General features: G+C 38.5%; 3 protein-coding genes across 3 annotated transcripts; 2 read left to right on the forward strand and 1 right to left on the reverse strand.

Annotated features, from left to right (window-relative positions):
* Positions 1 to 348: 348 nt before the first annotated feature.
* Positions 349 to 4,712, forward strand: ACD2 (accelerated cell death 2 (ACD2)). Its single transcript, XM_010274988.3, has 2 exons — positions 349 to 820; positions 3,848 to 4,712. Exons 1-2 carry the CDS (start codon positions 467 to 469, stop codon positions 4,469 to 4,471), a joined length of 978 nt encoding a protein of 325 aa, XP_010273290.1. The 5' UTR covers positions 349 to 466; the 3' UTR covers positions 4,472 to 4,712.
* A 694-nt stretch (positions 4,713 to 5,406) lies between these two features.
* On the forward strand, positions 5,407 to 7,761 carry LOC109115531 (uncharacterized). Its single transcript, XM_019199686.1, has 2 exons — positions 5,407 to 5,416; positions 7,370 to 7,761. The coding sequence occupies exons 1-2, from the start codon at positions 5,407 to 5,409 to the stop codon at positions 7,759 to 7,761; spliced, it is 402 nt and encodes a 133-aa protein (XP_019055231.1).
* A 4,907-nt stretch (positions 7,762 to 12,668) lies between these two features.
* Positions 12,669 to 18,321, reverse strand: LOC148790157 (uncharacterized). The gene is made up of 6 exons (XM_088892211.1): positions 18,086 to 18,321; positions 17,037 to 18,037; positions 16,251 to 16,390; positions 15,546 to 16,167; positions 15,138 to 15,392; positions 12,669 to 12,901 (listed from the first exon to the last, which is right to left on the reverse strand). Exons 1-6 carry the CDS (start codon positions 18,319 to 18,321, stop codon positions 12,669 to 12,671), a joined length of 2,487 nt encoding a protein of 828 aa, XP_088748337.1.
* Between the last annotated feature and the right edge of the window lie 5,820 nt (positions 18,322 to 24,141).

Below are 24,141 nucleotides of genomic sequence, written 5' to 3' on the forward strand. Positions count from 1 at the left end.
TTGTAACAGGTGCAAACGCAAATCCCGAGATTAGGCCTTTTTAATATCGATCAGTTGTGACCTGTGACCGTGAGTATAAAAGATTTGAGTGCAAAAATTTGCATCCATTTTTTATGTAAATTTTGCTTTCATTTTAAATGCAAACATGTATTTTTCTGTCACAACAAATGCATTCTCGCTAAACACTGTCAAAACAGCAGAGTGCATATATATATATAGAGTTATAAACTAAACCAGCATTTGCACTCTTCGCAAATCGAGCCTTAACTCTCCAATTTGACCCATAACATGTCTGGGTCTGGACTCTGGACGAAAACTGAGGCATCACGATTAGGGTACTTTGGTAATATCATCTTTTAATTATTGAAGAAGGTGCGAAATATCTAACTATCTGAGAGAAAGAAGCTTTAGCCATCATTTGGAAGCTCGAGAATTGGGAGAGAGAGAGAGTGTGTGTTCGAGTTCAATGGTAAACTTCGCCCAAAGGATTTTAGGTCCAACTCTTGGGTTAGCCCCTTGCTCTTCTTCCCGTTCTCATAGTTTGGGAAGAACAAGGCTCAGAAATTTCCCCTGTGCCGTATCTTCAACATCGTCGTCATCGCCCATGGATCGGCAGAACAGACGGCAGGGGTTTATGGAGTTCCCGCACCTCTCAGCCCCGCACAGAGATCTAATGATAGAGCTGGTGTCAACCATGGAAACCAGGCTTGGGTCGCAACTCCTGCCCGATCCCCTACCCCTAGACGTCCAGTGCTATCAGAACGCCGCCGGAACTTCTCAGGGTGCGCTTCACATTAGACCCGGTGACGACACCTCTTCCGTAAGTCCTCTGTTTTCTCGTTGCCTTTTCGTTTTCTGTTGTGGGACACGTATCATTTTGGATAATGTTTTAGATTATGTTATCTGATGTCAATGTATCTAAATTCTAAAATCGTTGGATTCGAATATCTATTAATTCTTGATTTTTTAGGGTAACTTACAAAACACGCGTGCTGTAACCAGGGGGTCATGACACTTTAGCCCCCGAATCTGTTTTGTGATCAAGGCCATGTTTGGGAGTTTGGGAGCGTTTAAAAGTAAATGTTAATTTGGGTCATTAAACATTTATTGGTATTTGAGAAATAAGTCTGAAATAAGTGTTTATTTTAAAAATAAGGACTTATTTTTTAATTCTAAGTTTTTAGTTTTTTTTATGTGTTTATACAATAAGTACTTATTCAATTTTTTTTTCTTTTAAAATTATCTCTAGTTGAATTTTATAAAAATATTTTTTATAAAAGTGCTTTCATAAAAATACTTTCATAGAAGTGCTTTCACAAAGTACCTTAGTGCTTTCATAAAAGTGTTTTTAGAAAAGTAATTTAATAAAAGTACTTCTATAAGGGTATATTTAAAAAATTTGAAAAAAATGAAGGACAAAATAGTCACAAATGTTTATTTAAGTGCTTATTGGAGAAAAAGACTATCAAACGCTCAATAGGAAATAAATGCTTATTTTTTAAAATAAGCACTTGAAAAAGTTAGGTGCCAAATGCAACTAAGTGTTTATTTGAAACATGGCCTAAGATCCACTCTATATTTCTAGATTCTTACACTTTCCCCCTATCAATTAATAGGGTTAATGGTGAACCAGAACCTATCCTGTGGAGAGAGGTTTCATCGTTTCAGAGTCTATTAGTGGAATTTATTCTATCTCTCCAAAAAATAGAAAATATTCTTTAGAAACTTGATTCTAAATAATAATAACAATATGGTTCAAAATTTATGATTATAATTTAAATTTTGTAAATATTACCTTTTACATTTGTATTGTGCATATTCAAATATTAAATCAAAGAAAAAAAAATCAAATTACTTAAGTCATTCAATGGTTAAGTGAGTGCTTGGGTTCAAATCTTTACATCCGCAAAGTGTTTTTGAATTTATTTCAAAGCAAGTTTGATTCCACTAAGGCCAGTTGTCTGGGGTTGATTTCAAGAATTTTGGAACTATACCATACGTAGTAATAGATTAGGTAAGGCTGATTCAAGGTCTCTTCAAGGCTAGTTTCATTTGGTTCTGGGTAGAATCTACCTATTTACTCACCCCTAATTCTATGAGTTAACCATAACAATGATGAGAATTATGAAAATACCTCCATTGTGAAGCATAGTGTTTGTAGATCAAATGCTTGTTTAAGGTGTTGAACATGAACTACTTGTTCAGCAGCACTTCCACAAAGACCGTGAGTCATTATCAACCTTTGTTGAGACTTGAGAGAAACATGTTACATAAAAACTAATTTAAAAAGGGAAAAGTACGGACAGGCCCATTCCAGCCCCCCATAGTCTATTAGTAGCGCCCCCCCCTCCCCTATAAACCGCATCCTACCCATGAATTTGGCATCAATCCATGGTCAGGATTCATCCCCCTGTACAGTGGGGCTAAAGAATTCTGAGCAGTGCTGATCAGTCATTCTCCCTTAAAAATTACATAGGAGTAGTTTGGGATTTTAAAAATGTATAAACCTGCACATGACAATCACATAACTACCAGAATTAAACCTAGCAAAAAGTTGACCCAACTTACTAACCCAAGTTTAGGTCCCCTATCTAATGACCCAAAGTACAAGGAGGTCTCACCCAATCCAAAGAGGATTTGGGTTGGATCAGGTCAAACTGTTTAATTGGATGGTTAAACTTGTATTTTTGGTAAAAACCGTTGTATTGGTCTAAGACTAGCTGATCTCAATAGTTGAACTATTGGCCTGCTTGATTTGTGGATTAACCCTAACCTGAATATTTAGGGTCAGGGTCTAGCCTTGTTGCCTATTACCAAACAATTTGCCAACATGTATGGGTTTGTTTTTCAAAGCAGAAACATTGCCATATCAAGAAAGTTAATTGTTTTTTATTGATGCGTAGTAGTTGCTTTAGTTTTGAAAAACAAAATCATATGTATTGATAAACACCCCATTAGTCTTCCATGTCAGTTTGTTCTCTCTCTTTCTGATATTGCTTGCCAATCTGCTTAGAACTTTTTTTTTTTTTTGAGTTAAAAAAAATCAAACATAGGGCTATTTAGACTCACCTAAAACTAATTTAGTTTCAATTTTATTAGAAAACTGAGTGCAATCACTCCACTAGAACATGGACATCTTTTAAGACCAGCCCATAATCACACGCGCCTCTTCTAGTATCCTAAAAAGTAGAAACACGGTTTTAGGTTGTGTTTGTAACTTCGTTTATATTTTAATTCCACCCAATTATGCTATAAAACTTGTGTTATTGCCATTTATTCGTATGGGGTTCTCTTAAACTTTTATTTTTAAAATATTGATTCATTGGAGTTGAAGATCACATTGGGTTAAGGCCAGGATTGTGGTATATATACATTGGTTTGAGTTAGGGTTGAACTCAAGGCTCAGTTTGAGAAGAGTATAGATATAAATATGTACAGGGCAAATACAGACTTTGCACTGTACATATTTATATTTTGTATTTGTACTCTTCTCAAACTGAGTCCAAGCCCCAAGGTTCAAAACATGGTAACATATGCGATTACATATCAGTTTTCAAATCTATGGAAATGCAAAATACTGAGAATGAGGACTGTTAAATTGATTTAGATGGAAATCAGGTTGACAGGGATGGGGATGGAGACGGGAATGGGGATTTTTGTTAGCGGGGACGAGAATGGGGATTTTCGCGGGAACGGGGATAGGGAGAGGCTCCCCAATCCCATCACCCCACTCCGTTGCCATTCCTACTAGCTATACTGCACACTTGCCCCCATAATGGCAGGCCAGGCGGCCACGGATGCATTGGTCGTATGACATTAATTTTGAACATGTTTACCATGTAAACAGATTGAATTCATATTGGGAAGTTGGATATATTGTGAGCTGCCATCGGGAGGAGCCTTGAACATAACAACTCTCATGGCCTACCTCAACAAGTCGACTGACGCACCAAACTTCGTGCTGGAGTTCGTGCAGATGAGTCCCACATCGATGGTCCTCATCCTTGACTTGCCTCCCCGGAAGGACCTACCCCTCTACCCGGATTATCTTGACACCTTCTACGTGGACACCAAGCTCGATGGCTGTAGGCAGGCGCTGCAGAAGCTACCGGAGGTCCAGCCTTACTTCTCGCCCGTGCTATACGTCCGCTGTGTCTGGTCTCCCACGGCCACTGTGGTTCACATACAATGTGAGCAGGGACAAGAGTCGGACCAAGCTCGAATGGAAGAGATCGTGCGGGATCATGTCAGCCCCATTGCCAAGCAAGTTTTGGGAATCTGGTTGGACAAATGTGCATGTGGAGAAGGGAGAGAAGTGAAGGAATCGGAAAGGTCTGAGCTGGAAAGGAGGGACCGTGTGATTAGAACAAAGACAATTGAGATCGACCTGGTCTCCAATTTGCCCAGATTGTTTGGTCCCGATGTGGGAAGCCGGATCGTCAATGCTATACAAGAGTTTCTAAACAAATGATCTCCCTCCCTTGTACTTGCTGCGCTTATAGTATATATTCATTTCTGTTTGGCGACTTAATACAATCTGGGGGGTACCCTGTAATTTGGGCTAGTGAGTAGTGACACTTAAGGCCTCAACTTTCAACTGTAATATTTTAATATCTGAACTTCGAGAAATATATACTCAAGTTCAGCTATTAACACTCCATCAGTTATCTTGAAGCATACAATGTTATATGTGCCTCTCAAACATTTTAAAATCTGGAACATACCCTCTTCTTCAACCTCTCGTCTAAGTTCGAACCAAGCAATTGTAGTTGATTGAGTTTCCATTCTCTCTTTCTTCTTCTTAGAAAATTTGTTAACCATACGGAACATAGTGGCAATGCTTGTCCTATTTCTAGCATTAATTCCTGCGCTGTTGTTTCTCTTTTGTCCCTTTGCTGCGTCTTACAATGTCCCCGGTGAAATGGTGTTGGTGGTGCTAGAAAACCCCGTATCTTGGTGATTGCAAGTCTTTCCTAGAAGATCATGATCCTAACCCTTCTTTACCCAACAGAAATTCCGAATATGGTGTTGCAAGATGTTTATGTTAGGTTTTAATATCTGTTAAGTGGGTTTACATATTCAGTGAAACAATTGCATTGATGGGCTATTTTGTAAGTGGGTTAAATCAAGTGATTCATTTATGCAAAGCCCGTAGACTTCAACAAGAAGGTATGGGGCTTAATGAGTGGATACCACATTTTGGCCCATATAGGCTTAATGGGATCCTATTAGGTCAAATATAAAGGCTCTTAGGTTATGGTTCCCAATATGTTAAATCATTCAGCCGCTAGAGTCAAAGAGTTGAGAAAATCTAAGAAAGAATGAAGGATTTAACTGAGGAAAACCACACCTGTCGACCAAAAGGCATTGGTTCATCACTCATTCCGCAAAGGTTCGAATGCTGCGATGGATACAGGTATTTACATTGAAATCTCCTTGATAACTGTAGCATGATGTATCTTGGGTGCAACGTGTCTTCTTGTTCTTCGTATATTGTTTGGTATTGGTATGTTTCTACAAGATTATGATTCAACAAGTTTAGTATTGGTATGTTACAACAAGTGGTATCAGAGCCATATATCATGTTGGGTTATTAGGATTATTCTCTTTTCTATCAGAAATGAAATTTATGTTTGTGATTGCGTCTCGTTTGAGGTTGCACAGTCGTTCGGCTGTATGTTTGCCGAACAACCTTGAAGCAAGGCTGTTTTGTACAAAAAAAAAAAACACATTATAATGATTTAATGCGGTTTCAGTACAAAAAAAAAATTAATATATTTGTATATATTTATATAAAAATGCATCAGTGGCTCGATGCGTCTCCAGAACCCAAAAAATAAAAATAAAAACGCATCAACGACACGATGTGCCTATAGAACCAAAAAAAAAAAATTTTGGGTTGTGATGTACTTGTACGTAAGCAATTTACGTGCGCCAGTTTTGCATGGGACCTTCAACTGTTTTGACTTTGTCATGCATGCGATGCTAAGTTTTTTTTTTTTTTTTTTTTTATTGGATGGATACAGTTTTTTTTTTCAAATTAATTTGATTGAAGCAACATGTTACCAAAGTAGCCTCTGCAGTGTAAAATTATTTTGATTTGAAATATAAAGATTTTGTGTGTTCGTTGTTGATGTAACCGTTCTTGGTCACATACCAATTTTTGTGATGTACCAATTTTTTTTGGCTAAGTACCTCGTTATTTGACCTGGTGGTGAAGTGCCTTGGTGATGAACTGCATGGTGGTGAGCTGCCTAGTGGCGAGCTACCTGGTGGCGAGCTACCTAGTGCCGAGCTACCTAGTGGCGAGTTGCCTGTAAGGTGGCGAGCTGCTTGGTGACAAGCTCCCTAGTGACGAGCTCCCTGGTGGTGAGCTACCTGGTGACGAGCTCATTGGTGGAGAGCTACTTGGCTTCCCTTTGCATGAGGTGATTTCCTCTCCTTTGCCGGTGGCAGGAGCTGAGGGACCTGTGAGAATTGAATCAGAGGACCCGGGGGTATTTTCCCGACGGGGACTCTCCGATGCCTAAGTTAGCATTCTGATTGTAGGGAGCTTAGAGAGAAATGAGGGAGCTAAAGAGCAAGGATTACCTCCATTTTTTCATTCTCTCCCCCTTGTCTTTGGGGGTTAGAGTCCTTATATAGTGGTGTCCTATCAAATCAGGCATAACAGCCTCTATCAAGTCAGGCGTAACCGCTTCTGTCTCTCTGCCGCGGCCGTTACTATCAGAGCTGAGGTGGCGGGTGCAGGCGGTTGCTGTAGAGTACGGCTCTGCCAGCCAAGGGATAACTCTCAGGACTGGCAGGCACGGCGCCGCCTAGCGAGAGATGTGGGCACAGGTCTCCGGATCTGTCAGGCAGGAGATCTTCCTGCGATACGCCGAGCTGCCTGTAAGTGCTGAGCTGCCCCTAAGTGGCGAGCTCTTAGTAAGATGCTAGGCTGACTGCGGAGTGGCCAGCTGCCTATGCTGAGCTGCCCTAGCTATACCGAGTTGCCCAGTTGTCAAGAGGCTGCACTTGGTTTGCATGAGGTGCCAGGTGTCACAATTTCACTGGAGGGCCAAATCCGCCCTCATCAGTTGTCTATGCGGACATTGGTCGACCCAAAGGAAGGTTGATGTTTGGCTAGGCAGTGAACACACATGCGATGATAAATATTGATATTGTAAAGCTATTATCCATGTGAATAGTAGTCGGTCCAAAGAAAGGCTATTGTTTGACAGGATTTATTATCAATGTTTGATTGTTGCGTTGAGAGTACCATTTACAATTGATATTTCTGTGTAAATACTAAATGTCAAGTTGTGCTGGGTATCTTGCTTTTGTAATTTATATTATTGATTATATGTTGTTTTTGTTCTCTATTCAGTTTCAACAACTGCAAATAATGTTTCTGCTCAAATCAGTGCCATTCCCATGCTGAATGGTATAAACTTTAAGGTCTGGACAGAGAATGTGGAAATCGTTCTCGGCTGCATGGGTTTAGACCTTGCGTTAAGGACGGAGCGACCCATCCCGACCGAGGACAATTCCAATGAGGCCAAAGTTGAGAAATGGGATCGCTCTAATCGCATGAGTCTGATGATTATAAAACATTCCATACCGGAAGCGTTTCGGGGCTCTATTTCTGAGAGCAATAATGCTAAGGAATCCCTTGTGGCAATACGACAGTATTTCACCAAAAATGAGAAAGCGGAAACTAGCAACCTTTTAGCTACTCTAATTTCTATGAGGTACAAGGGAAAAGGAAATATAAGGTAGTACATACTGGAGATGTCGAATCTTGCTAGTAAACTAAAGGCACTAAAGTTAGAGATAAATGATGATTTGCTCGTGCATTTAGTTTCATTTCTCTTCTTGCACAATTCAGTCAATTTAAGGTGAGTTATAATACTCAAAAGGAGAAATGGACTCTTAATGAGCTCATTTCTCAATGTGTGCAAGAAGAAGAAAGGATCCAGAGAGAAAAGACGGAAAGTGCTCACTTAGCATCAACCTCTCAGAATAATAAAAAGAAAATGACTAAGGATACTGTAAATGGAACACCCCACAGAAAATGACAAAGAAGCAAGGTGATGGATTCACCTGTTTTTTTCTGCAAGAAGGGAGGACATATGAAGAAAGAGTGTTCCAAATACATTGCCTGGCGTGCAAAGAAGGGTACGTCTCTCACTTTAGTTTGTTTTGAGGCTAATTTAGTTTCTGTACCTATAGACACTTGGTGGATAGATTCTAGCGCTACTACTCACATAAGTGTATCTATGCAGGGTTGCATCTAGAGCCAACCGCCAAATGATGCTGAAAGATTCATCTATGTAGGCGATGGCAATAAAGTTCCTGTGGAAGCTATAGGACATTTTAGATTAATTTTAAAAACTGATTGTTATTTGAATTTAGTTGAGACGTTTGTAACTCCGTCATTTAAACGAAACTTAATTTCTCTTTCCCATTTGGACAAATGTGGTTACTTTTGTGGTTTTGGAAATAATAAAGTTAGTATTTCTCTAAATTCAAATGTTATTGGTACTGGTATTTTAATTGATCATCTTTATATGTTAGAAACTATTGCTTCCCATAATGAAATCCTACATGCAAGTACTAAAGGTGCAAAGCGTAAATTAACCGAGAATTCTGCTTTCTTATGGCATAAGCGCTTAGGCCACATCTCTAAACAGAGAATTTAGAGGCTTGTGTCGGACAAAATTCTTGATTCCCTTGATTTAACGGACTTCCAAGTTTGTATTGAGTGTATTAAGGGAAAATTAACGAACACAGAAAATAGGTGCCAATAGATGTACAGAAGTCTTAGAACTGATACATACGAACATCTGTGGGCCATTCCCTATGCTTGCATGGAATGGCCAGCAGTACTTCATTACGTTCATAGACGACTTATTCACTGTATGGGTACCTATATTTGATAAGTGAGAAGTTTCAATCCCTAGACGTTTTCAAGTCTTATAAAGCTGAAGTTGAACTTCAACTTGGTAAGAAAATTAAAGCCGTCAAATCTGACCATGGCGGGGAATACTATGGCAGATATGATGGATTATGAGAGCAATGTCTAGGACCCTTTGCTAACTTCCTAAAGGAATGTACAATACACTATGCCGGGTACACCCAGCATGAATGGTGTTGCTGAAAGACGAAACATGACACTTAAGGACATGGTAAGAAGCATGATTAGTCATTCTTCTTTACCTGAATCACTTTGGGGAGAAGCACTAAAAACTGCAGTGTATATCCTTAACAGAGTACCCAGCAAAGCAGTAACTAAAACCCCATATGAATTGTGGACTGGGAAAAGGCCCAACATAAGGCACCTACACATTTGGGGATGTCCAGCTGAAATGAGGCCTTATAGGCCCAACGAAAGGAAATTGGACTCTAGGACAGTTAGCTGTTACTTTGTTGGATACGCAGAACGTTCTTGAGGGTTCAAGTTCTATGATCCCACTACCCGCTCATTCTTTGAGACGGGAAATGCGAGATTTCTTGAGGATGTTGAGTTTGGAGGGGAAGAATTAAGGAATGTCTCTTTTGATGAAACAGTTGTATTGGAAGAAGAGAAATTCATTTTTCTTCTTGATATTATTATTGACAGTGATTAGACAACAATCCCTGACACTGTTCATGAAGCGATTCCGGTTCAAGACAACAATGAAGTTCCTCCCATAGAGCAAACTCAACAACCTCAAGAAATGCCATTGAGGAGATCCAACAGACAAAGGAGAAGTGTGATTCCAGATAATTATATCGTGTTCCTCCTGGAGAAAGAAGACTCTGTAGGTTTAGCGGAAGATGATCCAATCAACCTTCGCGAAGCTCTTCGAAGCTCTAACTCTCAACACTGGATCAATGCCATGCAAGAAGAAATGAAATCCATGAAAGACAATGACGTTTGGGACATTGTCGAGCTGCCTGAAGGTTTGAAACCCATTGGTTGCAAATGGATATTTAAAACCAAAATGGATTCAAAAGGCAATGTCGAAAGATATAAGGCTCATCTAGTCGCTAAAGGTTTTACTCAAAGGGAAGGCATTGATTATAAAGAGACATTTTCTCCGTTTTCTTCGAAGGACTCCTTTAGGACAATAATGGCACTTGTAGCTCATTTTGATTTAGAGCTACATCAGATGGATGTAAAGACAGCGTTTCTCAATGGAGACATTGATGAAACAATTTATATGGTTTAGCCAGAAAATTTTGAATCCAAAGATTCAAAGTCTATGGTCTGCAAATTAAAGAAATCCATCTATGGTCTCAAACAGGCTTCTCGTCAATGGTATCACAAATTTCATTAAGTGATTACCTCATATGGTTTTGAGGTAAATGTGGTTGATGACTATGTATACCACAAGTTTAGTGGGAGCAGGTTTATCTTCCTGGTGCTATATGTCGATGACATACTACTGGCAAGTAACGATATAGGCTTGCTGCACGAAACCAAGAAATTTCTCACTAAGAATTTTGAGATGAAAGATCTTGGGGACGCCTCTTTTGTGCTAGGCATACAAATACTACGAGATCGCTCTCGAGGCATTCTTGGATTATCACAAAAGGGCTATATCGAAAAGGTGCTAAGTAGATTCGGCATGAAAAGTTGTTCGCCGGGTGATACACCTGTAGCTAAAGGAGACAAGTTCAGTCTCAATCAGTGCCCCAAAACAGACCTTGAAATAAAGGAGATGCAAAAGGTTCCCTATGCCTCGGCAATAGGAAGTCTGATGTATGCACAAATTTGTACTCGTCCCGATATAGCATTTATAGTGGGACTGTTGGGCAGATATTTGAGTAACCCAAGACTGGATCATTGGAAAGCAGCCAAACGGGTCATGCGGTATTTACGGAGAACGAAGGACTTCATGTTAATCTACAGGAAATCAGACAGTTTGGAGATCAATGGGTATTCTGATTCTGATTTTGCGGGATGCCAAGACAGCAAACGATCCACTTCGGGCTATGTCTTCATGTTAGCTGGAGGAGCTATATCTTGGAAAAGTGCCAAACAGACGCTCATAGCTTCATCAACCATAGCTGCAGAGTTCATAGCATGTTTTGAGGCATCAAATCATGGGATATGGCTGCGTAACTTTGTCACTAGGCTGCGTATAGTTAATGGCATTGAGAGACCATTAAAATTATTATGTGACAATAAATCTGCAGTTCTGTATTTCAACAACAACAAAAGCTTTGTAAAGTCAAAACACATTAACATCAAGTTTCTTTCCGTTAAGGAGAGAGATCAGAGTGGCCAGATTTGTATAGAACATATAGGGACAAACTCCATGATAACGAATCCGTTGACCAAGGGATTGCCACCTAAGGTCTTTCATGAGCACACTGCTCATATGGGTATAGGCATGTTTTGTGATACCTTGATTTAGTGGGAGTTTTTTTTTGTTGTTTTACTTTTGGATGTTCTATGGAATAAGGCATGTTTCGCATGTCTACATTTATGCATAATAAAGTTTTATGATTCTTTTCATCATCTACAATTCTGAATATGTTTGTGAATTTTTGAATGATCTCTATAAAGAATAAAGTAGAACCAATTGGAAATAGGCATGTTTTGAGATCACATTGCATGTAATTTTCATGCCACTCATCCATACTTGATCTATGTCATCGAATGTATTGATGTGGTGAACATGAAAGGTTTAGTCACACTTGTAGGTGACAAAAGCCGTCATGATCTCATATTGGTATAGGAGATGGACCAGATTGAAACTAAGGCAAAGTCTAAAGGAAAATAGCACGAAAGGTGTACACATAAGGAATTTGTTCAATATGATTGTTTCAAATTTAATATGTAGCCCAAGTGGGAAATTATTAGGTTTTAATCTCTGTTAAGTGGGCATACATATTCAGTGAAACAATTACATTGATGGGCTATTTTGTAGTGGGCTAAATCAAGTGATTCATTTATGCAAAGCCCGTAGACTTCAACAAGAAGGTATGGGGCTTAATGAGTGGATACCACATTTTGGCCCATATAGGCTTAATGGGATCCTATTAGGTCAAATATAAAGGCTCCTAGGTTATGGTTCCCAATATGTTAAATCATTTAGCTGCCCTCCTTGCTCTACCCATTAGAGTCAAAGAGTTGAGAAAACCTAAGGAAGAATGAAGGATTTAACTGAGTAAAATCACACCTGTCGACCAAAAGACATTGGTTCATCACTCATTCCGCAAAGGTTCGAATGTTGCGATGGATACAGGTATTTACATTGAAATCTCCTTGATAACTGCAGCATGATGTATCTTGGGTGCAACGTGGCTTCTTGTTCTTCGTATATTGTTTGGTATTGGTATGTTTCTACAAGAGTATGATTCAACAAGTTTAGTATTGGTATGTTACAACAGTCTAGCCCAACCCAACCCTTTTTTTTTGGGGTAAATAAAAGATTTCATTCAACTGAAAAGGAATAACCAGACTGAAACCACAAAAACACAATAAAAACAGAAAAAAGAACCTCTCTATGGAGGATGAAACGAAGAAGCATCTAAATCCACAGACAGAGTATCCTGAATTTCTAAAGGTGGAGTCCAATGCAAGGTATCTTGACCTGTCACTCCCAATCTGGCCAACAAATGGGCTGGCTGGCTTGTTAGCCTCTCTTTTAATACACTTAAATGAAATGGAGTTGCCGCACAATCTGTAAAAATCATCCAGAATATGCCAAACATCTGGGTTCTGGGTGGCAGTCAAAAGAACCAGCAACAAGGTTTGTGATTGCTGTCTTGGAATCACTTTTAAGTAGCGAAAAGAGCACAACATTCACGAATTGCATACAGTTCAGCATATAAAGGAGAAGTAGCTTTACAAGGCCTTGATTTCCCAAACAAAGATCCATCCTTATTCTGATAAAACTGCCATCAGTATTGATCTTCACAAAACCTGTTTCAGGGAGATTCCACAAAAAAAAAAAAAAAAAACTGAAAAATCCACGGAGCTATGAAGAGAAGATCCTGTTGAGCCTTGTGGGGAAGCTTTCTTGACTTCCAACCCAACCTAACTAATAGCAAACTATGTTGGGTTCTGCAATGCCAATGGATATTTCCACTAATAAATCCATTAAATTATCCAATTTCGCAAGTTCTGAAGCCCAGGACTAGCCCATTATCCTCCTTATCATATCAGCTGCACTTGATGACTGTGCCATGGCCTGTTTAACAGGCCCCTAAGTGCCTAAGACAGCCATCAACTGCATCTCATCTGGTCTTACTCCCACCTCCCTTGCACAAAATACCCAACCACTGATAAACATATAATCAACCCTTGCCTAGACTCTTTTCTGGTAAGTAAGTGTGCAAGTCGGGTTGGCCGGAGCTAATAATTTATACTGTTTTAGGCTTAGACCCATTGAAATTCTGACAAAATCCCAATCCTAACCTGCAGACGTTGCACCCTTACCGGTAAGTTTCTTGTTAATGTTAGAGAATAAAAACCTATTTAGGAACCTCACCTAACAATTTGTCCATGTTTCAAGCTCAATAGACTTTCATGTGAGGAAGCATTTTTGTGTTTGATCCTTGCCACCCCAAACCCGTTATAGTTAATTACTATTATTTTAATGCACCAACCCTGATGACAGCGGGATTTGATCTTGGAAGGAGTCCAATAGACTTTTATAGCAACTTAAGCTTTTAGGAGCAGTTCCTTGAGAGCCAAGACTTTCATACCATCATATGAAAAGTCAAAATCTCTCTATCTCTCTCCCCCTCTCTCTCTCTATCGTCCCCTATCAAAAGCTATGCTTAATTTGGAAGGAGTACAAATAACAAACCTTGTATTTTATATTATTTTGTATGTATTTATATTATACGTATTTGTATTTATACTCTTTCCAAAGTAAGCCTAATCTCCAATCCTCTTCCGTGACGTGGTTTGTTTCTTATTGGTGTCCAGTTTCTGAAAAAAAGATACTACTACTTGGTTTCCTTCCGTGTACGTATACAATATAGCTACATTAATTCATTCCATGTATCGGTCCATGTGTCTGAGATAAGTGTCTTGTCCATCATGGTATATTATTGTTGGTTTCTTGTGGACAACCGATCACTAGATCCATATATGATGAGTGCTTCCTCTGTCACTCTTACATTTGTGCTTTTAATCTTCTTGGGTGTGATGTCCAAGTTTTGTCCTTTTGAATTCCATGTGATACATCAAATTGCTGCTCCCCTTCCCTTTCTTATTGATGCATCAAAAAAATAAATTGACATTTGGTTGGGTTGGTGGTAATATCCATCTGATCATCCTTGTTTTCTTCTTTGTGGCATGCTCTGTGAACTTTTATACCCTCTATCTCCACCACTTTCCCTGGATTAGGATTTTAGAGGTTTCATTTTTAAATATTATGGTAAATTATATATAGATAGCCACCTGTATTTAGGGGGTAGTGATATATAGCCCCTCAAACTTTGTTTTGAGAAAAAGACTCCCTGACCTGGTGGATTTCAGCACTTTGTCCTGTTATTAGTTTTTTATGAGATTATTTTACCTTTTTAAACTTAGTTTTTTTTAAATTCTAATTTTCACATATTTCTCTCAACTTTCTTTCAACAGAATCCATCTTGAGAATTGATTCATTAACTTCTTGAGAATGATTTGGGTTTTAAAAGGGTTATTTTGATCATCTTTAACATTTGTTTCTATCAGCTCATAGAATCTCGAATGGGCAATTTGATAATTTTACTTTTACAGTCAACCCCACTAGCAGGTTAAGGGGGCAAAGTGCTAGAATCTATTATTTTTGGGTTGAAAAAATTGGGTTGAACTGGTTGTGAGAGATAGAGAAGAGTTGGGGGGTTTTGATTTAAGTAATGAAGGGTATTCTAGGCATGCGAAATGGGACATGTCCAACATGTGTGGATGTCCAAGTCTGCAAATTTTCAGATTAACAGAGATGAAAAAAAATATCAAAGAGCAGGAAAATGAGCGGGAAAGCTTGAGAGAAAATTATCTTTCTTGTTCACTTCATTACAGATATACTACTATATATATATATATATATATATATATAGAGAGAGAGAGAGAGAGAGAGAGAGAGAGAGAGAGAGAAGTTAGTTATTGTAACCAATTCTCCAGTTCAGCTAACTAATGTATATATTTCAATTACAATTTGTATTACCCCCCTCAAGATGAATATGGATATTGAGCATGTTCATCTTGCCTATTAAGCGCTGAAAACGTGAAGGTTGCAGAGCCTTGGTAAACGCAACTGCCACCTGATTAGAAGAAGGCAAATGTAGGAAACCACTCTGAACTTGATTCCAGACAAAATGATAATCCACCTCAATGTGTTTACTCCGCTCGTGAAACACAGAATTACGAGAAAGATAGATCGCAGAATGATTATCACAATGTAATGAGATAGGTAATGAAACTGTAATGCGAAAATCAATGAACAAAGAAGAAAGCCACATCAATTCACAAGTAGTGGCTGCAATAGCGTGATATTCCGCCTTAGTTGAACTTCGTGCCACCAAATTCTACTTCTTAGACTTCTATGTGATCAAAGAATCACCCAAGAAAATACAGAAGCCAGAAACAAATTTCCTTGTATCTAGGCAACCAGCCCAGTCACTATTAGAGAAAGCCCTCAACTGTGTAGAAGAACCTGTAGAGAAGAAAATGCCAGATCCAGGGGAAGATTTCAAGTATCTCAATATACGATGTACTGCTTGTAAATGAAGATTAGTAGGTTTATCTGTGTATTGAGATAAAATCTGCATAGCATAAGAGATGTCGAGACGAGTGAAAGTGACATAAATCAACTTTCCAACCAACTGTCTGTAATATGAAGCATCAGCAAGAAGAGTACCACTATCCTTGGCCAACTTATGATTAGGATCAATGGGAGTAGAGACAAGTTTGCAGCCCAATTTTCCATGGTCATTCAGCAGGTCCAACACATATTTTCTTTGGCAGACTACAATCCCCTTGTCAGATCTTGCAATTTCAAGACCTAAGAAGTATTTCAATGAACCCAGATCCTTAAGCTTAAACTTGGAGCTAAGGAAGATTTTAAGATCAACAATGAGTGCAGTGGAGTTACTAGCTATAGCAATGTCATCAACATAAACTAACAATGTAATAAATCCTTCAGCAGTGGACCTTGTAAACAGAGAGTAATCAACTTTTGATTGAACAAAATCATACTAAAACAATGCTACAGAAATTTAGTGTTCCATTGTCTTGATGCTTGTTTAAGACTATACAATGATTTATTTATTTTGCACACTAATCTGGATCTTGCTGGACAGTGAGGGGGTTTATCAACAACATAGCCCAAAGGAAGATCCATATAAACATCTTCCTCCAAATCACCGTATAAGAAAGCATTGTTAATATCAAGTTGAACTAGATACCAACCAAAATGAGCTGCCAAAGCAAGAAACACCCTCACAGTAGTTTGTTTTGCAACAGGGCTAAAAGTCTCATGATAATCAAATCATTCTTGTTGGCTATAACCTTTAGCCACTAATCTAGTTTTATGTCTTTCTATGCTTCCATCAGATTTTAACTTCACATTGTATACCCATTTACAACCCACTGCATGCTGATCTAGAGGTAAGGGAACAATTGACCAAGTGTTGTTTTCTTCCAAAGCAAGTAATTCAGTTCGCATGGCTTCTTGGCAATGGCTATGAACCTTAGCTTGAGAATAGGATTTTGGTTCATCAAGAAGAGACAAAGCAGTAGTAAAAGCAGAATGAGAATCAGAAAGTTGGGATGCTGAGAGGAAATTCTAAATAGGATGTGCTGTAGACAAATGTGATGATTTAGCAGGTAAGTCATGATGATATGCAGCTAGATACTAAGGTGGTTTTGTCACTCTTATACTCCTTCTTAGAGGCACAAAATCAGAACAAACCTCTATCTGCAGATGAGAAGTAGCAGGGGGATGTGCATCAGCAGGAGAAGTAGGTATATGCAACAGTTAAAACTGTTGTTCCCCAGAATTTCATTAGCATGGAAGCTTGAAACATTAAGGGCCTAGCAACAACCAATAAATGTTGATGTTTACGTTCAACAACGGCATTTTGTTGTGGGGTACCAACACAGGACAATTGATGCACAATACCCTTAGAGGAATAGAATTCATAGAGATTAAACTCATGTCCATTATCTGTACAAATCTGTTTGATAGAGCAATTAAACTGAGTACTAACCATATTGTAGAACATTGGAATAATGGAAATAGCATCCGACTTTGCTCTCATTAAGAATACCCAAGTAAATCTAGTGAAATCGTCAACAATAGTAAGGAAATAGTGATAACCACCAATGGCTGCAATAGAATATGGTCCCAATATATCCATATGAATGAGTTCAAAAGGAGATACAGTGTTCTTGACATGAAGGGGAAAGAGAAACCTCTTTTGCTTAGCAAGAGGACAAATATGGCAATTTGTAAAGTCAGCAGGGCAAACATCATTATTACATTGATGTATATTATTTATTACGTCTTTAGAACTATGCCCTAGCCTAAAATGCCATAGATGAAAAGGAGAAGTAGACTGTGTAGTAATAGAAGTGTTGAAGCAAGAAAAAGAATGATGTCCAGACTTGAATGATGGCTGAAGAAGATAGAGGCCAGATTTTGCTTTAGCAAGACCAATCATTATCCTTGAAGATTGATCCTGTAAAACACAGGAATCAGCAGTGAAGATAATAGAAGAATTAGAATCATTGGCAAGTTTTTGGACTAAAATAAGATTGAATGAAAAGGAAGGGACAAAAAGCACATCATTCAGAGTAATAGCAGAAGACAGTGGAATTGTTCCAATATGTGTGGTTTGAACCTTAGTTCCATTTGGCAGAGTGACAAACAAACCATGAATAGTGGTGTAAGAATCAAAGTATTTGAGAGAATTAGCAATATGGTCTGTGGCCCCTATGTCTACAGTCCATATATCAGTGGGAGATAATTGAGATGAAGAGCAATGAGAGTTAACATAATGTATATGGTCCAACATACCTGCAAAGGCAGTATTGGCTGGAGGTTCTGGTTGAGAAATGGGGCAGCTATGAGAGTCACAACCATTAAGAAGAGTCAGCAATCTTCTTGTCTACTCAGGAGTGAGTGACAATGCTGGTGATGTCTCAGAAACATTTGACAGAGTGCCAGTGCCTTGAGTTACACTATTAGCAGAAGGTGTACCACCAGTTGCAGATTTTCCTTTAGTAAATTTGAAATTGGGTGGAAAACCTATTAACTTGTAGCATTTATCCTTTGAGTGACCATTTTTACCGCAATGACTGCAGGTAACACTTGACTTCTTCTTTTGATTTCCAGAACTAATTACCATCGTACTGATTTCAGGTAACAGAAAACTTGAATCAAACGTAGTCGGGCTCTGAATTCTTTCCAAAGAGAAAGTGAAGACAACTCAGGAGATGATGATGGGGCAACAAAAAACTCGCTAGACTGTCCAGCTTTGGAGAATGGTAAAGCAAAACGTGTACATTCCGAAGAAGAAAACTCGCACAGCCAATGAGCTACTGAAAGTTTGAGAGACTGAGACCCTCTGTAGTATCGTCGTGTTGTTGATGATGCGCGAGAATCTGCGACTATGCGGGAGGTAGAAGGAGCGGAAGAGCAAGAATTCAGAGCAAGAAAGATCGGCGGTCGGCGGATCTTGGACCTGATCTTGATGCGGCGGATGAACGGAGAGCAAGAAGCTCGATATGTCCCGAGCTGTTGATCTCTCTCAGAGCTTTGCTTAGTTACTTGTCAAGAAGTTTGATATGGTCGGAAGGGAAAATCTCTTGGCGTTGGAGCTTCAAAGAAGGCAGCATCTAGGAGCAGCAAGGTCGGGCTCCAGTTTCCCGTCGGAAGGATTGCCAGGTTTCTGAAAGCCGGTAAATACGCAGAGAGAGTTGGTGCCGGTGTTCCAGTATATCTCGCCGCCGTTCTTGCGTATCTTGCAGCCGAGGTGTTGGAATTAGCTGGGAACACAATGAGGGATAACAAGAAGACGAGGATCGTGCCAAGGCACATTCAATTAGCAGTGAGGAACGACGAAGAGCAAGAAAGATCGAAGAAGATTGCAAACTGAGATATTTTCTTCTCAAGAACTACCGGATCTGTATCTCTCTCAGCTTTCTTCTTGGTTCCAACGAAGCCAGGGACGATCTCCGACAAATCCAGTGACGAAGAACTATTGGTTGTTCTTAGCAGTTCCAACGATGCCAGTGATGGAGAAATCTTGGCTGTTTGGAAAAATCTCAAGTTTCTCCTATTTTGATTCTATGAAAACCTCGAGCTCTGATACCATAACAGAGATGAAATTGGGTGTACCACAAGAAGGTGTACCACCAGTTGCAGATTTTCCTTTAGTAAATTTGAAATTGGGTGGAAAACCTATTAACTTGTAGCATTTATCCTTTGAGTGACCATTTTTACCGCAATGACTGCAGGTAACACTTGATTTCTTCTTTTGATTTCCAGAACTAATTACCATCGTACTGATTTCAGGTAACAGAAAACTTGAATCAAACGTAGCCGGGCTTTGAATTCTTTCCAAAGAGAAAGTGAAGACAACTCAGGAGATGATGATGGGGCAACAAAAAACTCGCTAGATTGTCCAGCTTTGGAGAATGGTAAAGCAAAACGTGTACTTTTCGAAGAAGAAAACTCGCACAGCCAATGAGCTACTGAAAGTTTGAGAGACTGAGACCCTCTGTAGTATCGTCGTGTTGTTGATGATGTGCGAGAATCTGCGACTATGCGGGAGGTAGAAGGAGCGGAAGAGCAAGAATTCAGAGCAAGAAAGATCGGCGGTCGGCGGATCTTGGACCTGATCTTGATGCGGCGGATGAACAGAGAGCAAGAAGCTCGATATGTCCCGAGCTATTGATCTCTCTCAGAGCTTTGCTTAGTTACTTGTCAAGAAGTTTGATATGGTCGGAAGGGAAAATCTCTTTGCGTTGGAGCTTCAAAGAAGGCAGCATCTAGGAGCAGCAAGGTCGGGCTCCAGTTTCCCGTCGGAAGGATTGCCAGGTTTCTGAAAGCCGGTAAATACGCAGAGAGAGTTGGTGCCGGTGTTCCAGTATATCTCGCCGCCATTCTTGCGTATCTTGCAGCCGAGGTGTTGGAATTAGCTGGGAACACAATGAGGGATAACAAGAAGACGAGGATCGTGCCAAGGCACATTCAATTAGCAGTGAGGAACGACGAAGAGCAAGAAAGATCGAAGAAGATTGCAAACTGAGAAATTTTCTTCTCAAGAACTACCGGATCTGTATCTCTCTCAGCTCTCTTCTTGGTTCCAACGAAGCCAGGGACGATCTCCGACAAATCCAGTGACGAAGAACTATTGGTTGTTCTTAGCAGTTCCAACGATGCCAGTGATGGAGAAATCTTGGCTGTTTGGAAAAATCTCAAGTTTCTCCTATTTTGATTCTATGAAAACCTCGAGCTCTAATACCATAACAGAGATGAAAAAAAATATCAGAGAGCAGGAAAATGAGCGGGAAAGCTTGAGAGAAAATTATCTTTCTTGTTCACTTCATTATAGATATACTACTATATATATATATATAGAGAGAGAGAGAGAGAGAGAGAGGGAGAGAAAGAGAGAGAGAGAGAGAAGTTAGTTATTGTAACCAACTCTCCAGCTCAGCTAACTAATATATATATTTCAATTACAATTTGTATTACCGACCTTTAGGTTCAGTTCGGAAGAAGTACAAATGCAAATATGTACAATACAAATACATATAAAATAAAACAAAATATAAGGTTTTACAGTCTAAAAATCAGCATTTGTACTCAGCCTTAGGGTTTTCACCATTACATCTCTATTGCCAACCAGCAGTGTCGAATGAAACAAATTTCCAACCTGCAGGTCATTTCATTCTTCTTTTTAGAGGTGGTTTTCACAGTCATTTTCCTTTATTTTATATCTATGCAAGTTCATTGTATGTGCGTAAGTTCATCAGTCTCTTTTTCAGTTTTCCCGTTCTTTTAAATATTGTATTCAGGACAGGTTCCCAACTTGAAGAATTTCAACTATATTACTTGGGCTCTGATTAGGGACGGGTTGAGGCCCATTAAAAATTTAACAAACTTCCAACCCAAACTCTGGCCCAAGTTGCACCCCCTAACCGAGGCTTTTTTCTAGCAATTTTCATTTGGGGGAAAATTTATGATAGTCAATGTTTTTGAACCACTATTGACCGGGACGGTCGGACCGTTTGGTTCAAGAACTGTCCAGGCAACTGATTCTGTTTTATCCAAAACTCGGAATTTAATAAAAAACCGCTGAAAAAGTCAACAAACCATTGACCCAGGTGGTCGAACCGTCGATCTGTCGACCCGTTCAATGGTTTTTGACCATTTTTTTTATTTTTTAATTATTTTTAATTTTTCTGTCAGAATGGGCCATTCGTTCAAACCAGACGATTGGACCGTTGACCCAGAAATCAGTGCCCAAAACGGTTTTGTTTCTTGATTGTTTTTTAAAACATTGGATATAGTATCGTTCAAAATCCACCAATTTTAATAAATAAATAACACTTGATTGACTACCACGTTTATGATACCAATTGATTGATCAAAAAATTTCAGATATTATATCTTTTTCATATCATAATCGAACCCTTCATTTAGAATTCTGAGGTTTCACACAATGTTTCTTTTATGTATATGTGCACTAGTAGACAAGGTCGTAAGTCTGGACTGTCTTATTTATGGAAGAGATCACCAATAACGTGTTCTTTCTATATTCAGGAACCAAATAACAAGTTGGATTGGTGGTCCATTTGTTGCTTCATTATAATATTCCAACTAAAATCTGGTCCCATTGTTTGTCTCTTCATGGGTTGTTATGGGCTGTTTTCTGTGTGCGTCGGACGTTGTTCTAAGCTTCGTCAATGAATACATAGGCATGGAAGGCCATGCATGATGATGGGTCTCATGCAATTTGCCATGTGATATGAGATACAGAAAGAGAGAAATTGATGCAGATAATTAAATGATTAAACTAGTTAAATATATTTTTTGAGCACAGCTTTTAAGGGTTTGAAAGTGTTTGCTTTCTTAACAAAAAAAAAAAGCAAGAAAAAATAAAGAATTTAGTGAAAATTTGAGACTAAAAAGGATGTAGGATGAAATAACGATAACTGATTAAATGGATCATAATTTAACAAGACTTGTGTGGAAGAAATAAGAAATTAATGATTTAAATGCCCATAATTGATATATTAATGAATAGAATGGATTGATAAAACAGGATATATGTAGGTGAAGTAAGGCTTAAATGATGATGATGATATGAACAGAAAAATGAATTAAGTTTTTCTCTTTTGAGCTAATGAGACAACGGGTGATGAACATGAACACTAGTATAGGTGCAAGTTAGGGCTGAATTAGGTTGGGTTGAGACTTGATATCAATCGTAGCCCAATCCGACTTTTTTGTTAAGATGCATGCTCTTATTTTTCTTCACTTCCTTTTGTTAAGATGCTGTTATTTTTTAGATTATTTTTGGTGGGGTTATTTTTTAGACTTAAGACTAGTGGGATCAAGGTTTCACTGATTTCAACATTATTATATGTACAATGACAAAACTATGGTGCTTTAGGATTACTATATTTACATTTTATATACTAAAAAATACTTCCTTTCAAAATTTTGATACATTTATGTAAATACATATATTTATGGATGTATTTATATACATATACATATATGTATGGCATATAATATTTATACGTATAAATATTATGGGTCCGTTTGGTTTACAGTTGGAATTGGAATCAGAATTAAAATTCGGAATCAAATGGTTTAATCCCATAGTCTATTTGGTTAAAAAAGGAATTGAAATCACAATTGGAATAAGTTGGAATATCAGATTTCATTCCTAAGGGAGGGGAGGGAATGACCATTCCCCTCAAATGGGGAAATGCAATTGCACCATAAATGTGAATGATATTTTAATTCTACCCAACCAAATAGTTAGACATTCCGATTCTGATTCTAAATCCCTATTCTTGTGAACCAAACAAACCCTAAAATATGTTAGACTTGAATTGGGTGAGGTTGATCCTGATTGGACCACTGACGGGATTGGCAAGGATCTATTTTGCTTGCTTGAATCATCAACTCAAGATGGAGGACTTAAATACAAATAAATAAATAAGATGGAGGACTTTTGTGCGAGTTATCCTGCTTCTGTACTTCTGTTCATATTGTTTAGTTCCAAGACATTTTACACTGATTATTTTATCTGAACTATAGACTATGTCATAGTAGTAAGATAACCCTGTAGTTGAGACGGTTATTTGGCATTCCTCCACATATGAAGTGAAGGCATAGGATCGAACCTGCATAATTGCTGAATCCGGTTTCTGTCCTCATAAAATTTGTTCACATACTGTGCTTACAACACTTAAAGCTGTGCGCATTTATAACATCATCCCATGAATAAAAAAATATGAGCACGAGATATTCTAAATGCTCACTGTACTATATGGAGACAAATTTTGTGAGGACAGAATCTGGTCTCATAACTGTTAGCTTTCCATAGTAAGATTAATAAACCTCATGTACACCTTACTCTGTCCTCCATTAATTCCTTAATCCCATGGTTGTAACATGCATGTAATAGGAAATAAAGAACAAAAAGTCAGATGGCAGCTTAAATGTTTTTCCTAAAAACTGAAGCTTGAAATTTTATTTTATGTTTTGGTAATGTGAAAATTTATAATATGAGAATGAACTATGAGAGCAAACTCAGGAAGTTTGTGGTTGATGTTTCTCACTTGTCCTAAAAAAGTACTATGATTTCCAAATAATAGATGGCTCTTTTTTAAAGAGAAGAAATGTGAAAAGAATTACCATATTCCTCTAAGATTATGGGTCAATAGGGGTGGTAATTGGGCAGGTTCAGTTGGGTTTGGTTTGGGTTGAATTTCAATCTAATTCATATAACCCGCCAATCCATTAATGATCTAGTTGTATAAAATTAAATGAGTTGGGTTCAACCCAAACTCGCTTTAACCTAATTCAACCTGCCCAAACCCATTAATCTTATATTTATGGACTTAAAAAACAAGCTCTTTCTCTCTCTTAACAAATAAATTGGTTGTAGCTTGGTGGTTATTGTAGTTATTACTTACATAAG

The sequence above is a fragment of the Nelumbo nucifera genome, chromosome 7 (assembly GCF_055504915.1).
Source record: "Nelumbo nucifera cultivar China Antique chromosome 7, China Antique-T2T, whole genome shotgun sequence".
In the NCBI taxonomy this organism is placed as follows: Eukaryota; Viridiplantae; Streptophyta; class Magnoliopsida; order Proteales; family Nelumbonaceae; genus Nelumbo; species Nelumbo nucifera.

Coding starts and splice junctions, on each gene's coding strand:
- ACD2 (XM_010274988.3), top strand. CDS start 467: ATGGTAAACTTCGCCCAAAGGATTTTAGGTCCAACTCTTGGGTTAGCC. Junction 821..3,847: donor CCGGTGACGACACCTCTTCC/GTAAGTCCTCTG, acceptor CCATGTAAACAG/ATTGAATTCATATTGGGAAG.
- LOC148790157 (XM_088892211.1), bottom strand. CDS start 18,321: ATGGTAATTAGTTCTGGAAATCAAAAGAAGAAGTCAAGTGTTACCTGC. Junction 18,038..18,085: donor GCATTGTCACTCACTCCTGA/GTAGACAAGAAG, acceptor TGACTCTCATAG/CTGCCCCATTTCTCAACCAG. Junction 15,393..15,545: donor GAAATTTGTTTCTGGCTTCT/GTATTTTCTTGG, acceptor TTCGCATTACAG/TTTCATTACCTATCTCATTA.